The 13,434-nt window shown below is 42.5% G+C and overlaps 1 protein-coding gene across 1 annotated transcript in view; it reads left to right on the forward strand.

Annotated features, from left to right (window-relative positions):
* Positions 1-6,263: 6,263 nt before the first annotated feature.
* The window catches only part of epha4b (eph receptor A4b), a 78,987-nt gene continuing 71,816 nt past the window's right edge, over positions 6,264-13,434 (forward strand). Inside the window, exon 1 of the mRNA XM_030775927.1 lies at positions 6,264-6,357. Within this exon, the coding sequence (XP_030631787.1) occupies positions 6,264-6,357 (94 nt within the window). The remainder of the gene's footprint in view (positions 6,358-13,434) is intronic.

The following is a 13,434-nucleotide window of genomic DNA, read 5'->3' on the forward strand; positions in this document are numbered from 1 at the left end:
TATTATTAATATGTGTCCTATATCCTTTTCTTGTCTGTCATAATGTTTTAATGTGATAATTGAGTGAATAAGACTTTTGTGTTACATTATTATAGTATTACAAACAAGTATAATGTTTGTATATGTCACCAGTTGCAAACTGTGAACAAATTGTGACTCCACTGTATAAAACACTGTCAGGTCTTTTTTTTTTTAGATCAACACAACATGAGACAGAGAACAGACTTTATATACCTGACTGAAAATAGATTTTAATTCAAAATAACACCTCACACCCACTCCCTATCTCTCTCTCACCCCCCCCCCCCCCTCTCTCTCTCACCCGCCCCCTCTCTCTCTCTCTCTCTCTCTCACTCTCTCTCTCTCTCTCTCTCTCTCTCTCTCTCTCTCTCTCTCTCTCTCTCTCTCTCTCTCTCTCTCTATCTCTTATTCTTTCTCTCTTGCTCCAGACTATGTGGGGTTAAATGGGGTCAGAATCAAAGGACGCTGGTCTGAAAGAGAGGCCCCTCTGTTTGAGGTAGGTTATGCTGAGGGCTTGACCTGTGCATGATGGGATCTGCAGCATGTTTGGAAACACTGGCTTTAATTGTGTCCTGCTGTCACCATGGGGAGCCCCAAGGGGCCCCCTGGTTGACCAGGGACGCTGAGGGTCCAGAAAGAGTTTTCTGCTGATCTTTCAGGCTGTGTCTGGGCTCTGGGATGACGGGTTAACCCGCCGATCAAGACAAGCTCGAGATTTGCAAACGGAGAGTAATATACAAGACGTATTTTTTTGTGAAGCGACACCTATCAGTCTAAGTTACGGACCCACCCCCAACCAACTTTTCTTGCCATTTCCTATTTCTTCCGTTTTGCACTTTAAACATCCTCTCTTCTCTTCTTTGTAATCTCTCATCTTACTCAGTCTCCAGATCAAACTGTGTGGGGCCCTGTGACCCTAAGACTCTGTTTACCCATATGCCAATCATACCTGAAAAGCACAGAACTGGCGCTTATCGACTCAGCAATAACACAGGTAATGCAATCATCACACAGAGCTGTTTGTAAACCAGCAGGAGAGAGAAAGAAAGTCAGGGAGAGAGAGAGAGAGAGAGAGAGAGAGAGAGAGTTAAAGTGGTCAAGGAGTGGGGCAAGAGAGAGTGTGAAACCCTGCATTAGTCTGTCTTTGCTTATATGTTACTTTGGTTCAATCGTGTGACAGAGGCTCAGTGAAGTTCTCACAGCCAGTGCACCATAGTGGGTTTGACCACTCTAACATCACCTAAAATAGGACTTGTATTGAGCCTAACTGTATTATCAGAGTATTACCAAAGTCAGGACTCTCTCTGGCCCTCTGATAGGAGCCACTGTTTCAGTGCTATTTTGTCACTGAGAGCACACCAGATAGCTATATAATTATGTTACAACCCTGTTTCAGCTTTTCAGCAACACGTCATTTTCCCTGCAAGGTTAACCTCATTTTCAAAGTGTCTCTTGCCGTGTTCAGAAAAACAAATACAAAAGCATGAGTATCCGGTGTATAATTAAGGTCATGTTGGGCCTGCCACGTGACCCAGCTAAAGGGGTCACCACATAGAACACACCACAAAGGTAAATTAGTTACTAAGAGTTACTGTTAGCTTCTGTAAATCTCGTCGCCCAAAGCTAACATCTTGGGGTTTTTTTTTTTTTTTCCTCAGACTTAAGTGTGTTAAGTGAAAGCATCTCTTTAATGGTGTTCAAAGGTGTCTGAGCACTGATGGATAGTAATGCACACACATGCACACATGCACTTACACTTACACGCATGCACACACACACACACACACACACATGCTGAGGGGGAATGTGAAAGTTCTCTGACGTCTAGCCATGGGGTCTGACTGTCAGACTAAGCCTCTCAGGAGACTGGGTAACCATGTTATCCCTATGATCCATCACGGTCCTGCGGAGAGAGTGTTGGTAGCCATTACATTTTACAGCTTTATCTTCCTCTGTCTGGCAGCCCCACTCTAATGTGTTCGGCTAATTTGTTTAGCGCGCACAGAGCGTCCATTAGGGATGTGTCTACTGTGCCTGATGTCCAAGCTGAACAAAACAGTGACAAATCTGGACGTGTTTCATGTCCATCAAAAGAAGTAGCACCTGGTTTCTCTGAGTGTTTGGAAGGGTTTGTTCATCGGGGCTCAGAGGTAGGTTGTGGTCACTTTAGCTCTGTACTCCGTGGAAATGCAAACTGACAAAGGAAATGCATTGACTCCTTTTCCATTGCACAGGTGGCAATTTTTTAATCATTCTTTATACAGCATTGTCTTGAGAAATGAATAATGACTTACAGGGGAATTTGTGAAAGTCAGAAGTTCAATTAGTCAGCTGTAATGGTTTTCCATGACACGAAACTGCTATGCTGTGCTTCCAGCTCCCAGAGAGAGACATTGTTTTAAGTGTATAAAACTTGTCATTTCATTTAAAAGAAAAAATCCAAATATAGTGCACGCATGCTTTTAAAAAAGAGGAAAATATAGAAAAGGGTGTAACTAGAGGAGATCAAAATAGATTGATTCGTAAGTTATCGCTCAGAGTAGCTCAACATAACTTTCCCTTTAGAAACCACTGTATGTACAGGAAGTCAAGGTGGTTTCCTGCTCCCCAGCGTATCATGCTGTTGGCAGTTAGTTTTACCTCTTTTCATATAACTGACTTAAAAAAAACAAATAACCTGTTTTATATTTTCAATCAAGCAATTAAGATGAAATCGGTTAAAATTTAATGTCAGATCACAATCTAAATGACTCACAAGGAGACGCATGTTCATTCAAGCATGTGAGCTCTTTCACAGAATGGGCATACACTTCCTGTTTGTGCATTTCTTAGAAATAGATGCCCAACCACATCCAAGCAAGAGAAGCACAGCATCCGATCTCAGAAATAGCCCAGCTGAGAACTTTTCTCAGCGACACGTATCAGATATGTAAACTGCAGATAAGACATAGGCACAGCAACTGCACACATACACAAAGGTACGGAGAGAGACAGAAGGAGAGAAAAAGAGAACGCAGAAAAAGAGAGAGAAAGAAAGAGAGAGCAAGTCCTGAGGCATATGGTTTCATTGTTAGAATGCTGGGCACTGCAGGGTGCAGCAGACTGTCGAGGTGCGATACAGGAGGTGCTGTTGAGAGGTGAGAAGGAGTACAGGTTGCACTGTGCATTTGGGTTTCCCGCATTCTTCTTCACCTTTCACATGCAGGGCCTGGCTCACTTTGACATCACAAATCACTCTGACCACATGTTCTCTTCGATGCTGCTTGCAGTACAGCAGTCACCAAAGGAGGGCTCTCTTTCACTCTCTCTCTCTCGTTGTCAGACACACGCAAACACGCACAACATGTATTTCTGTTGTATTTCTGTTTTCTGTATCCTCTTTTACACATTCTTTCCCTCTCTGTTTCTCTCCATCACCTCCAGAAACGTATTGTAATGTCTTTGTTTCTCTTTATCTGTGTCTCTATCACTGTCTTACACTGTCTGTGTCACATTGTCTTTCCTAATCTCTTGCTATCTGTCGTCTCTCTTTATCACTCATCTCTCCGCCCATCTTCTAAAGTTTCACTTTTGAGTGTTAACCGCAATGATCTACTAGTCAGTGCCAGGTTATGATGTGTAAAGGGCTTTTGGTTTACCACCCCTCCCCACCGCCCCAACCCACTCACACCCTCCCTCCCCCCTATGAAAAAAAAAATCTTTCTTTCCTCCTAAATGTGAACACCAAGCTGCTGGCCATTAAATGCTTGGCCAGCTACAATAGAGACATTACTGCACGAGCGAGCGACTCTGAAAGGACCCAGAGCACTTGCAGGACTTGAGATGGCAGACGACTCTCTCACCACACACACACACACACACACACACACACACACACAAACACATACAAACACATACAAACACAAAACCATCACTGCCGTCTGCAGTCACTTGGGTGAAATCATACCGCAGACTTATAAAATCATGAAATAAAACTTAACTAATGCTAATTTAGAGCCCTGCGTGATATAAACATGCCTATCTGACGTGGTTTAGGAGTACGTTAAGAGCATGAGTAAAATGAATAACTGTGTAATTGAGCAAGGACATTCTTGTAAACTGGATTCAGTTAAACACTGGATTCAGTTAAACACTGGATTCAGTGGCGTGTGAAACAAATGAGGGAGCGGGAAATTAAAATGAAATGTTCAAAGTGAAATTCTGAGGTCTGTAGCGCTCTGTGTTGAAAACCTAAATATTGATCAAAACTTTTCAATCTCGTGAGTTGATTCAGTGGGATTTATGCTTTAGTATAGGTTGAAATTCCTGGAGAGGACATATGTATCACAAATCTATAACCGCATTCTTTTTATCTGTCCTATGTTGGTATAATTATCATTTCAAATGATTTTCTACTATATTCCTTAAGTTTCTCTTTAGCTTTGGTTACAACAGAAATGTATTAGTTTGAGTTCCTTCAGAAACATGGGCTCTTTGTGACCTTTCTGACCCCCCTCCCCCTTAAGACTGCCAAAGCTTCCCAAACGTAGAGCTTCAAGAGGCTCAAGAATCCAATGGATAAGAGGCTAAAGCCAGAATGCATTTGTAGGAAGCTGACTGACCTTTAAGGGCTAAGGGGGAGAGAACAGGTGACTCTTTTATTCAAAAAAAGAAAAAAAAATAGAGGAGAGAAAGAGAAGGCTGAGGAAGAACAACATTTCCTTTAGACCCACGAGTAACTACTCATCTATAGTGATCGTCGTTTCCCACAAAATGAGTTCATTCACCGCTGACCTATTGTGAAAGGGAGGGAAAGTGTGTGTGTGTGTGTGTGTGTGAGAGAGAGAGAGAGAGAGCGAGAGAGAGAAAGAGGAGAGAGAGAGAGAGAGAGAGAGAGAGAGAGGAGAGAGAGAGAGAGAGAGAAATCTTCGTTTCATAAGCTGTACAGAAGAAAGTTTCTATTTTGGCTCAACATCCTCCTCTAATGGCCATATTTGTAATGAGTGAAGGAAAGAGACATTAGAGAGATCTGGCATGTTATGTAACAAATGTGCACTTTAAGAGAGTCCTCTGAAGGATATTTTTAATCATAAGTGTTGTGAGGATGTAAAAGATCCCTCATCATTACTCAGACATGCGCGCACACACACACACAGATGCATACACACACACACATGCGCACATTCAAACGGCTGAGAAGCTGGCTTTGGAAGGGGGCAGGGAACTGGATAGGATTTGGGGGCCTTGTCATGCTGTCGACACTGGAATGCATGACAGGGCAGGGTGTTGTGGTCAGATGAATATGGACTCGTGGTCACATAGAAATCTTTTCTCTGTTCTGTGGGACAATTAGGTTATCAGAGCAAACCCTGCACATGGCATGAATCGCTGTCTTAATTGGACACTATGAAAACCCCTGGCAGTAGAGGCAGGGCCATACTGTAAGAGCAAAACAAATAACAAATGATTACTATTGTAAGTGCTCAAATAACAACTATTTTAAGTGCTCAAAAAAAACTGCTTATTGTGAGTGATTTAATATACCTTGATTTTTTTTCTTCAGAGCATGCTCAGGCAAAAAAAATCTACAGCCTACAATCTGAAGTGTACAAATGTTCTCCGCCGTTCACAAGACGGCATGTCAAATATAGTGTTTATGGCGCTTTTAATGAGGTCTTGTATGATATGTGACTCTTGAATCTATCACGCCTTTTAAGATCGGAAATAAATATTTCTCAACAGTTAAACTCTTAAATGGAATCCTTCTGAGTAGAGACAAGTTAGATGTAGAATACCACAATAAATCTGACAAACACGTACGACTCTGTTACCTCTTCGGCATGAATTTCTCCTTACTTACTTTCATACACAGCATTGGGATTGTAACCTTGGCTGGTCAAACACTATGTAAAACTCGTGTCCAAAAAATAACATTTAGAATTATATTTATATATAAAGACAACAGAGGAAGCAGGTAGACACGTGGAAACACGATGATGAATTTGGTGGTTGTCAACCTTTCCCTTCGTTTGCACAGCAGCTGAGATCTCAATTGCGCGTGTTCCTTTAAATTAGCGCGAGCGGCTCCGCGCTGGAGGGTCCCTTTTCCTCCGTTTCCCTGGCAGCCTACTATGATTGACAGGGCAAGGCTTGCCACAGTCCCTCCTTCCCATCGCCTCCTGCTCTGCTCCTCACTTCGTTCTGTCGTGAAGCTCAGTAACTTTGTACACAGGGATGCAGCGGGCGCTCAGCGCAGCCTGAAAATGGCACTCCTTTGGATTTATCCATCCCTTCTGTTCTTTCTCCTTCCCTCTTTAACACCGAGTCAGGCCTTACGGAATTACCCAGAGAATGAAGGTAAGGGTTTCGTGTTTTATGGTTTTGGGATTGAACTAATTAATCGGTTAGGTTTGTGGTTAAAGGATTCCTGTGAATCCAGTTTACTTAAGTGCCGCCTGAATGCAGCGCATGCATTAGTCAGGTTTTGAAAGAGGAGTCCGTAAAGGGGGAAGTGTTCATGTTTTGCTGCTCAGTTATTTCTTGAGCTCCGGATTTTAAACTGAATCAGAGTTTATGTGCTTTACGTTTACAAAGGGTTGCTTTGACGTGCTTTCCAAGTAATACTCCTCGGTCATATTTTATGAAGAAAAACTTTAAGATTCTCTCCTCAAGCAATGATGTTGACAGCAATACCTACGACTTTAATGACAGTCCACTCAACAGCAACAACAACAAAACAATTTCAGTTAAATTAAATGACTTTTAACATTAATTACATTAATTGCATTACTGTCACATTGTAATTAGTTTTATTTGTAACACAGAGTACGTCCATTAAATGTACTTCACTAATTGGTAATTCACTCAAATTTCAATTAACTACTTAATTCTCAACGAGGCTGTTGGCTAAAACGCTACCAAATGTCCTATTCCCTGGAATTGGCATTGGAAAAGTAGTGGGTAAGTTTCGAATCGAATCGAATAACCTCTAGGGTTCACGTTGTCGTGAAACATTTGTGCGCATAATGCATTTTAGTGAAATTTACATGAAATTATCTTAGATTACTTTTTTATGTGTTTGCACACATGTTGTTGTGGATCTACACACAGTGTGTGGACACTACAGACTGGCGCTCTGTAATCCAAACGTGACTTGAACCTCTGTATGATCTAAGCCTGCGATGACCTGTCCACCCTCTCCCTCATTAACGGAGAGCTCTTCGTACTGTCGTTTCTTACTGTTGTTCAGTATGAATCACGGTGGTGCACACACACACACACACACACACACAGAGAGAGAGAGAGAGAGAGAGAGAGAGAGGCCTCTTAACTGACAATTTGTTGAAAAACAATATACTGTAAAGAAAGACAGAGAGATCAGATAATTCCCTCTTAGACCTGACTTAAGTATGAGGGCTCCAGTAACCAAGTCCCACTCAGTTTCTCTTGAAGACATAGATGTTGCCACGAATATATAATTTCTTCCATACATTCCATAGAGATATCTGACATGAGTTTTTGATCTGGTAGGTGTAATGCTCATTATTCAGACGTAAGAAAAAAGTAGACATATAAAACTGCATTTTGCATTTGTATAAAGTTAACTTTAAAATGGTAAAGAGTTATCAACTGACTGTTATGACATATTGCTTTCAAATGTAACTGATAATAAGACTATGTAGGAAGCAAATCTGAAGCAAAAAGCGAATGTGTGTGTGTGTGTGTGTGTGTGTGTGTGTTTAAAATAGCAAAGCCTCATAAATAAATGAGGAAAACAGCAGGAGAGAGATAAAGATAAGCGGTCTCCAAAAAGAAGAGGATTTTAATGGAATCCTGGTTCAGGAATACCAGAGCCCCCCCCAGAAAGTTCAAACTATGATGAACACTTAATTGAAATATGCATACACACAAGCACACGCAGGCGCACACACACGCGTGCACACACACATACACACACACACACACACACACATCAAACTTGAAAAGCTTAACATTTCTGTCAGTGATTTATTTACCACAACGAAACTAGTATTTACTCAAATTAATGATTGTAGTATGAATGAGGAAGGGGCAGTGAGGACAGCCTGTGGGGCTGGCTAACTGTTGACCACTCATAGATAGTATGAGTCTTGTGGAGTACTAAGGTTCTCTTGGCATGGTTCTTGAAGGCAGAGAAACCCATTTATTTGATAGCAGAGGAATTGCTCTTCTACTTTGTGTTTATTCAATCAGACTTGCTTTTCTGGCCTCCTGTCCTAACTATATCCCTGCTGTCTTTGTCTCTGCATTCTCTTTTGCAATTGATCTAATTGGGAAACCGTAGTGAACTGCGTGTTCTCGTGTGTATGCATGTGTGTGCATGTATGTCAGCGTGCATTACGAGTCATCGTGAAACTCCCCGGGCAAAAGTACATTCTTACTTGCTTTGTCTTTTTATCCGTGTGCTTATGCTTCGCTCTGTTGTAAATACAGTCCCATCATTGCGAAGTCGTCGCTCTGCCTGCTGCGATTGCTCGCTGAGCTGAAAGATTGTCCGGCGTTTGTTATTTTAAGCCTCTGCGGGAGTGTGTGTGGCGTGTAACACAAAAGAACGGCCGATTTCAATGACATATGTCATTGATGAACGACAGCGGTTTTTTTTCTCGTTCATGAACCGGACAAGAATTTCTTTTCTTCGAAAGTTTCTGAAAAGTAAATGTCATCTGGTGTTTAGTTTTGAACTTGATGCAGTGTCACTTTAGACCAGCAGATGGTGCCCTCACTACCACCTGTACATGTTGTGCTTCAAAACAGATTTCCACATATCAGTAATTGTTTTCTAGAGCGGTTTACGGAGCAGTTGCAGAATATTATTAGATTTCATGTGTGGAGTGCTATATGTTAATATTCTCCAACTCTGTAATTTTCAATGCTTTATGGACGTATCATGTCGCGAAATTTCATTTTGGTTTGCGCAATCTGCCTCTGTTTCAGTAACTATCATGTCCAACATAAGTATACTATAGTACAGTTAAACAAGGATAATACTTTTGCCTGTTGAATGGTGTTTGGTTTATTTCTACTGGTTTTAAACTCACTTGGACTTTCAAGTTATTTGTCCCCTGATCGGTTTTAACCCAAACCTAATGGTGGTCTTTATTTAACATAACACATATATTTTAAAACCCTATCTTGTCTCTCTTCTTTGCTGTTCTCTCTTTTACTCCTCAGCTCTCTCCGTCTCTGTCCCAGCCTTTGCTGTCCCTAATCGTTGGCAGATACTAGCTTGCCTCTTGTTGCTTAGTGGCTGCTCTTAGCTGTGCTGGGGATGTGTTTGTGAGGGGCTCTGTTCTCATCTTGGATGGAACTCTCTGTCTTTACAGACGAGCGTCTGTGCCCATGTCTTGTTTCCTGATTTTTAACAGCCCATCAGAGAGAGCTTCTCCCCCATCAGAGAGAACTTTTTTTTTTCCCACATAGCTCTGAGCTTCTGCTTGGGCAGGCTTTGGCCAAACACTCTCATCTTCATTAATTAATCACACAAAACCCTGCATGTGTGCTCGCCGGAGGCCAAAGGCCACTCCTGTTTTAATTGCTTTAATTCATAACAGTTGTACTTATTGGCAGATAAATATTTCACCCCCTCCATGATCAATTGAGCAGAAGTAATTAACCAGATTGAGTCTTTTTCATCATTTTGGCCGTGACCTTGAACCAGTGAGGACATTGATCCCTTTGCTCACCTCTATTACCTGAATGATGTTGGGGTTTTTGCGGCTAGAGCCACAGTTCATGCGATGATGTGTCATAAAAAATACAGTAAAGGGTTTTAAAATATCCCTTTTCTCATCTGGTGTGCTTCCGATGGCGGACAGCAAAGTAATCAGCTCACCAAGAGGTTCCATCTGCCAATAGATGTGAATAATTGTTTTGAAGAAATAAAAGGTTGCGGACCACCAGGAAGAAAGAAATGGCCGTTAATTAATTTTTGTGAGTGTTGAGAGACAGATACCCGCCGGCTAAGACGTTATCTTGTGCCATAAAGGAGCAAAGAGACTGGGAGGCAACCCTCATATCATCTCAAGTTTGTTTGTTTGTTTGTTTGTTTGGCCGGTGTCTGTAACTCTTGTAAAGAAACACTTTCATTGACACGCTGGACTGGTAACCTACTTTCGGTGGGATGGCCTCTGTGCCCTTTGAACATTGCTTCGTTAACTAAACGCTCCTGTCTTTACTGGCTAATGAGCCTGCTTTGGGTTAGACAGGGGCTCTCCTTCTCTATGTTCTCTCTGTCTCTCTCTCTCTCTCTCTCTCTCCCTCCCCCTCCCTGTTTTTACAAATGACCATCTCATACACAATCATGTCCAGGCACCACTCCACTGGCGGGAAGCTCATTAGCAGTCTGGTCAACACAATACTGGGTTAAAAAGGCTGTCTCGAAACGTCACGCAGTGTGCCCTGTTCCCCTTCTCTTTGTTAAGCTTTAGTCTTGACCTCTTATTTGTTTAAATTGAATTCATCTGTTAGCTAACCCACTGCCCCCTTTTCCTTCTACTTTCACTGTTTTTTGGGTCCTAAAAGGGATTTGTGATCTGAAACTGAATTGGTGCATTAATGGAACACAAAACAAACAGCAGGGTTTTTCAATTTACTTGGCTCTGCGTTATTGACCGATGAAACCTCCCCCTTCATTCTCTCCCTCCCTCTCTCTCTCTCTCCCTCTCTGTCTCTCTCTGGACGTCAGGTTTGTCTGACAGGAATGGCTGATGCCAGTCTGTTTGCTCCGTCTGTCTGTAGTGACGTTTCCTGTGTGTGTTGGGTCAAACGCTGGTCGGATTTCCATTTAGATTCGATACGACCTTGGCGGCAGCTTTGCAGCCCTCTCAGAGAGCATCTTTTTCAAAAGCCAAAACCAACATCCTGGGCTAGTCACTGTCTACTCCAGGTCACGTTAGTTCTTAGCCCTGACGTGATGGTCTGACACAGACATGATCTTATTCTGTGCGGTTTGAGGAAAAAAAAAAGAAGAAGAAAGAAAGAAACCTCAGTAATTTAACACACAGGGTGACAAATGAGAAAGCTTTGCAGTGTAACTTAAGGATCTTGCCATAATGTACCTCTTTACAGAAAGCAATACTCCACAGTGGCTTCATAAAGTTCAACAGTAAAGCAGTCCATTAGCCCCCTCCTCCAAAAAAACCAAAAAAAAAAAAAAACTGTAAAAGTGATACAATAATGCACCACAAAGATATTGGTGGTTACCAGTAAGTACACTGAAGAGAGCAGAGATGTGATTGTTTTCTGGGCACCAGCTGAAGTAAAGATACAGTGGTCAAGTTTCTCAACGATATTTCAATCTTACACACTGAATGACCTTTGAAATGGAACTCATTATCAGTGGATTTAAAGGACTTCAGTCCTGAAGGCAGTGGATCATGGATGAAGGTAGAGGATAGAGATGAGGTAAGGAGGTAATGGATCGGCTGAGGTTAGACAAGACTGTTTATCTCTTTATTGCTTTAGAACATCAACAAACAACAAGCATTGTCTGTCATACTATTTACTGAGAGGTGAATGCGTGAATCAGTGTGGAGGAAAATGTGACCTTGATGGCACAAAATAGCATCCTTACAATTTACGTTTTGCATTTTGCTGTAGTGTTGCCATGACAGTGAAAACAAACAGCTCTTCACAATCCCTTCCTGCTTCCAAAAGTAAAAAGTTGCGCTGGCTCGGAACTGTAAACTGGCCGGTCATTTTTCGGCCTACCTTGACTGCATGCTCATTTTTGGAGAGAGAGAGAAAGAGAGAGAGAGAGAGAGAGAGAGAGAGAGAGAGAATGGTCATTGTCTAAAGGCTTCATCCTTTATGTGGCTGGAGTGCATGTTTGCAGCACAATGGCGCAGTGACCTGGCAGCTGATATGAGATTCCACTGGGTGTTGGGTGAGAAGATAGAGGGAGAGAGGGGGAGAGAGAGAGAGAGAGAGAGAGAGAGAGAATGGAAATGCTTTTTTGTGCTGGATTTGTATGCCATTATGCTTTAGCCTGGATTCAGATCCTGTGAATTTCATCAACAAACCTCTTCTCACCCCCAACCCCACAATCACCAGTCGGCCTTTCCCTCTATACCCTCCCTGGTGTCCAGAGACCCTAGGATTCAGGATCCTGTCATTCAAACCTCGGTCTCTAACGCCTCGTTACCATGGCACCACACTGTGTCCACTTGATATATGATGGCTGGGGAGAGAATGAAGGAGAGAGGGAAGGAGAAAGAGAGAGAGAGAGAGAGAGAGAGAGAGAGAGAGAGAGATTGAGAGAAAGAGAGAGGGGTATTCAATTACAGTTCTTTCCTGTCTTGTGTGCATCAGTGCTCTGCAGGCTTGACTACACTGCAGTACCATATGAAATGGTGTGTTGGACAGAGAAGGAAGCTCAGTTAAAGGCCAAGCCACTTCTGATTATAGCCTTTACTGCTGTCACCCCTGCTGGGCAAAAAAAGTCTGGCGCTGTTATTCACAGCATTATGATGGAGGCTGAACTAAAGTAAACCTGGAAGGAGAAAAAAAAAAACATCAGACAAACCGAAGGTTGGATGGTTCAGAAGTAGATGAGAATGCAAATGCTCTCAGGTGAAGTTCTGAGATCATATGAGGCTAGTATGAACATTGTCATCAGTTACTAATCGTCATCAGCACATGATTTTCTGATTGTTTGAGTAGAGGGAAGGAGATGAGAGGCTGCCATATGTCTCTCTGGAGGGATTTTTTTCAGCCCATTAGAAATGCAGCGCACGTCACTAGCTACTCTCAGGTACTGTTCTTGGGTCCTCTCAACAGTGATTACGTGCTTGCTAATGTGCCATTGGCTGCTGTGTGACCTAGCTTGGTGAGTGCTACAGACCAAACTTAGCAGACTCCAGTTACGCTTAATGTCTGTGTAGGACAAGAGACAGGGCTCTCTGGTTGCCCCCCTCTGAACAGCCCTCTTCTCTGTGTTACCCTGACAACCCTCTCACCCATGCTAAGGGGAGCACAGCGGAACGAAAGGTCCTCAGTAGCACTCGCTGCTAATTCAAATGAATAAATGCAGTGAGGGTCAGAGAGGATAAGAGTAGGATTGGATATACTGGGCTTTCTTTTTGTGTGTGTGTGTGTGTGTGTGTGTGTGTGTGTGTGTGTGTGTGTGTGTGTGAGTTTGAAAGAGAGATGGCTATCCTTTTATTTCCTTTGCAGGTTGAACTGGTTGTTAGGATATAACTGTGTGTGTTCTTTTTTTTAGTGTGTGTGTGCGTTTGTGTGTGTATGCTGGCCTGTGTGTGTGTGTGTGTGTGTGTGTATGCTTGCCTGTGTGTGTGTGTATGTGTGTGTGTGTGTGTGTGTGTGTGTGTGTGTGTGTGTGTGTGTGTGTGTGTGTGTGTTTATTTGCATGTGCCACTGGTTGTGAGGTCTGTAGCT

Source organism: Chanos chanos, chromosome 5 (assembly GCF_902362185.1).
Source record: "Chanos chanos chromosome 5, fChaCha1.1, whole genome shotgun sequence".
In the NCBI taxonomy this organism is placed as follows: Eukaryota; Metazoa; Chordata; class Actinopteri; order Gonorynchiformes; family Chanidae; genus Chanos; species Chanos chanos.